At 58.0% G+C, this 4,664-nt stretch overlaps 1 protein-coding gene across 1 annotated transcript; it reads right to left on the bottom strand.

Annotated features, from left to right (window-relative positions):
* Positions 1-951: 951 nt before the first annotated feature.
* On the bottom strand, positions 952-4,304 carry LOC124647958 (probable LRR receptor-like serine/threonine-protein kinase At3g47570). Its single transcript, XM_047187796.1, has 2 exons — positions 1,538-4,304; positions 952-1,446 (listed from the first exon to the last, which is right to left on the bottom strand). Exons 1-2 carry the CDS (start codon positions 4,302-4,304, stop codon positions 1,052-1,054), a joined length of 3,162 nt encoding a protein of 1,053 aa, XP_047043752.1. The 3' UTR covers positions 952-1,051.
* Positions 4,305-4,664: the final 360 nt, after the last annotated feature.

Raw genomic sequence — 4,664 nt, 5'->3', positions numbered from 1 at the left:
CTTCGCCGTGTTCTTCGTGTTCTTCCTCTCCCCCGCCTTTCCCTCGGTCAATTCGTGAGATCGGGCAACCCACATGACCTTAGGCCGCATCAGCCAGCTTCACTAGCGTAGTTAGCCAGATCTCGGGGTGTTGGTGGTCCTCTGTTTTGAGCGGATGCTCAGTGTGCTAGTCCTGCATGGTTCAGATCCGCGGAGTGGCGGCTCGGGGCTTGGGGTCTCAAGCTGAGCCGCCGGTGTTCTGCTGAAGTCTTGGGCGCTCTTGGAGATCCTGTAGTTTAGGGCATATCCCTGATCTGCTTGTTCTTTTGTCGTAGGCTTTAGCTCTTCACCACCTGGACTTGTATCTAGAGCTGGTGTTCCCAGTTTTTTCTTTTCTTTTCTTTTTTCTTTGTTGCATGCTACCTTGTACTCCTGGCCGGTTGATGGCTTTGTTAATTCAAAGCTGGGCTCGTCGAGCCTTATGTTTAAAAAAAAATCTGGTGATGTCATTTATCACTATGAGTGACATATCTATAGCTTATCAGCTGGATCACTTTTGTAAATGTTTATCCATTTCAATTTGACTGTTGTTGGGCAGACTTTTGGATAAACCGTCGCTCTAAATTCTTGCTCGTTCTAATTTACCCTCCGGAGGCGGGCAAGCGTGCGGCATGCCGCGCCTTCCTACCTAGTTGAGAAAAATGATGCGACGCCTAAATCTGCAAGTACAAGGAATCAAGCTATGGTGGATGGAACCCCTTCCGTCGCTTGTAATTACAAGGAATCAAGTTATGGTGGATGGAACCCCTTCCGTCGCTTGTAATTCCGCGCCTTCAGCTGGATCACTTTTGTAAATGTTTATTCATTTCAATTTGACTGTTGTTGGGCAGACTTTTGGATAAACCGTCGCTCTAAATTCTTGCTCGTTCTAATTTACCCGCCGAAGGCGGGCAAGCGTGTGGCAAGCCGCGCCTTCCTACCTAGTTGAGAAAAATGATGCAACGCCTAAATCTGCAAGTACAAGGAATCAAGCTATGGTGGATGGAACCCCTTCCGGTTGTTGGACAAAGCTTCAGCCTGACAATGGAAGAGATATCCTAAGTTTGGTAATCTCATTGGCCACTTCTTTCACACCGGGCCTCTTCACTGGCGCCTCGCTTGCGCAAGATGCACCAATCCTCATAACTGAAGTGAGGCACCGCTCCACCGCCGCCCTCTGATCCCATGACCGTCCATGTCTACGAGAGTCGCCGATGGTCTCCCCAGCAACATCGTCGAGTAGCCTAGGGTCAACGACCGACAAGATGCCGGGTCCGCCGGAGTCGGCCGCCTCCACCAACCGTGCGAGGGTCAGCCCTTCCCGGAACATCGCGTGGGTAGGCCTCCTCCCGGTGAACATCTCTAGCAGGAGGACCCCGTAGCTATACACGTCGCCGCTGGCACATGCTTTCCCGCCCATCCCATACTCTGCAGAATCAGTGAATCAAAGAGCATTAACGTTAAACATTTCTGTGGTAATTCGTACGTGCTTTACTCATTCAAATTGATCTTCAGTTACCTGGTGCAATGTAGCCGATAGAACCTTTGAGGATGGCGGAGCTGGACTGGCCACGGGGCTCGGCGCTATCCAGGAACCTCGCGAGGCCGAAGTCGCCGACGCGTGCAACCATGTCGCCGTCAAGAAGGACGTTGCTCGGCTTGAGATCGCAGTGCGCGATTGGCACCTCGCAGTCGTTGTGAAGGTAATCGAGCGCCGACGCCACGTCGACAGCGGCGTTGAGCCGCTGCAGAAGGGTGAGCGTGCTGCCGCCGCCGCCGTCCTCTCCGGGCTCCGGGTGCAGCCACCTTTCCAGGCTCCCGTTCGGCATGTACTCGTACACCAGCGCCCTGAAATCCTCCCCTTGGCGGTCCACGCTCGCGCACACCGTCAAGATCCTCGCGAGGTTGCGGTGCCGCGCGTGCCGCAGGGCCTCGCACTCGGCGGCAAAGGTTGCGGGGGCGCCTCGCTGCCGGAGGCTGAGCACCTTCACGGCGACGGTGCACTCGGCGCCGTCGTGGAACATGGTGCCTCGGTACACAGATCCGTGTGAGCCTTCGCCGATCAAGTTGCCGGGAGAGAACCCGTTGGTCGCGGTTGAGAGGTCGGCGTATGAGACCTTCGGGTGCGGTTCCTCCATTGGAGTTGACACTTTCGCCGAAGCCTTTTTTCTACGCCAGGCCACGAGGGAGACGCAGACGACAACGGCCGCGAAGGCTATGCACGCGATGGGAACGGCTAGTTTCACAGCCAGCGATCGGTCCGTCGCCGCAGCTTCGCCTGCACAACGCGGCAGGTGCAATTCCCCGATGCCACCACAGAGATCACCATTCCCGGTGAGATCAACGGCTGTGGCGTTGGCGAAGACTCCCTTGACCGGCACCTCTCCGGCGAGGCGATTGAAGGACAGGTTCAGGAGGCGCAGGTACCTCATGTCTTGCAATACGCGCGGGAACTCGCCGGAAAGGTTGTTGCGTGACATGTCCAGCTCCTCCAAGCCCTTGAGGTCCCCGAACAACGACGGCGGGACGCCGCCGCTAAGCAGGTTGCCGCCGAGATACAACCCCTGAAGCATCTGGCACTGGCCGATCGTCGCCGGGATCGCACCGGTCAGCCTGTTATTGGAGAGATCCAAGATTGGGAGGTTACGGAGATGGCCAGCCTCCATTGGCAACTCACCGGACAAGAAATTGTTGGACAAGTTGAGGAAGTTGGACATGGCCGAGATGGTGAAGACCTGCGCCGGAATGGTGCCAGTGAGCCGGTTCCCGCCGACGCTAAGATAGGCCAGGCTTCCGCAGCTTGCAAGGCTCGGCGGCAACTCGCCCACGAGCTCGTTTTGGCTCAGCTCGAGGTGAGTCATCTTGGTGAGGTTTCCGAGCGACGACGGTATCATGCCGGTCAGCCGATTCTCATACAGGAGCATCTCGAACATGTCAGTCAACAGACCGATGGACTCAGGGATTACCCCGATGAAGTTGTTCGCCTGTAGCCGCAGCGTCGTCAGCCCAGCTACGCTGCCGATTCCAGAGGGGATGGTCCCCGATATCCGGTTATAGGCGAAGTCCAACCAGAGGAGCTCCGTGGAGAGGTTGGCGACGGACGCCGGCAGCTCGCCGGAGAGATCGTTGTGGTACATGTGCAGAACCTGCAACTTGCTGCAATTTGTGAGGGCGTCCACGAACTGCCACTCGCTAGGTGTGGCAGCTTGCAGCATGTTGACGCTCAGGCCCAGATGGGCCAGCTCCCTGAGCGCGCCAAGGTCCGCGGGCACCACGCCGACGAGGTTGTTCTCGCCGAGGTTGATGGTCTGCATCGCCGATGCGTTCGCCAGGCTCGCCGGTATCTCCCCGACAAGGTCGTTGCTGAACATGCTGAGGAAGTAGAGCTCCGGGAGCAGGTCCCCGATGTCCCTGCGGAGGATCCCCGATATCGAGTTGTAAGATAGCTCGATCATCCTGATGGACGTGACGTTGTAGATGGACGCCGGGAGATCGCCGTGGAGATCGTTAGCGGACGCCACCATGTACTGCAGGCTCCTGGACTGGCCTATCTCCTCCGGAAGTCTCCCACGAAGGCTGTTGTACTTGACCCCGAATGCGAGGAGGGCCGTGAGGTTGGCGAACAACGGCGGTATGCTCCCGGTGAGGTTGTTGTTGCTGAGGTTGATAGACTCCAACGACGACAGCGTGGCGAGGGACGGCGGTATGCTCCCCGTGAGGTGGTTCTTGGAGAGGCTGAGATTTACGAGAGCGCCGCCGAGAGTGCCGAGCTCCGGCGGGATTGGGCCGACGAGCAGGTTGCGGGACAGGTCGAGGTGCGTCATGTTGGTGAGCAGCGCCGCCTCGTGCGGGATGACCCCGCCGAGCTGGTTGCCGGAGAGGTCGAGCAGGCGGAGACGCTGCATCCCGCCGATCGACGGCGGTATCGCCCCCGTGAGCGCGTTGTCCGGCAGCTGAAGGGAGGAGAGGAAGGTGAGGTTTCCGATGGATGGAAGAATAGCTCCGGCGAGGCCCACCGACGGGAGCAGGAGCGCGGTCGCTCTGCCGGCCTGACACGAGACGCCACGCCAGTTGCAGAACGGCAGGGAGTCGTTCCAGGAGCTCAGCGGGTCGGCGTGGCAGCCTCCGGAGACGGCTTGCTTGAACGCCAGCAGAGCGGCGCGGTCCGTCTCGTTGCCGCTGCCGGAGGCGGAGCAAGTACTGGTCCTGGTCCGCTGCAGCATGAGGAGGAAGAGAGCTAGTACGAGGTGGCGGCACCGCCGGCCTACGACAAGTCGCATGGGCATGGCGATTTCTAGCGTAAATGCAGCAAGAAAATATCTGGATGGAACACTCGTGGGAATGAAGGGGACGAAGTTTCTCGCACAATATTTGGGGTACAGAATTGAGTCACACTCACGGTGTGAACTGATCCCCTCATTGGCGCCTGGGCTTTGACAAGATCGATGATGCGGGGTGGCCTTCGGTCACCTCCACACCAAGACCAACAAGTCCCTCAAGTGGACCAATGACACGAGCCCGAGCCAAGGCTCTACATGATGAGGTGAACTCGCTCCTCACTACCCTTGATCTTGGTACCCCTTTGGATGGATTGCTACCTCATGCCGACGTGCTATGTGTCATTAGGTACAAGGCGCATCAAGACC

This window comes from Lolium rigidum, chromosome 4, assembly GCF_022539505.1.
Source record: "Lolium rigidum isolate FL_2022 chromosome 4, APGP_CSIRO_Lrig_0.1, whole genome shotgun sequence".
Classification (NCBI taxonomy): domain Eukaryota; kingdom Viridiplantae; phylum Streptophyta; class Magnoliopsida; order Poales; family Poaceae; genus Lolium; species Lolium rigidum.
This window is presented reverse-complemented; position numbering and strand designations above follow the sequence as displayed.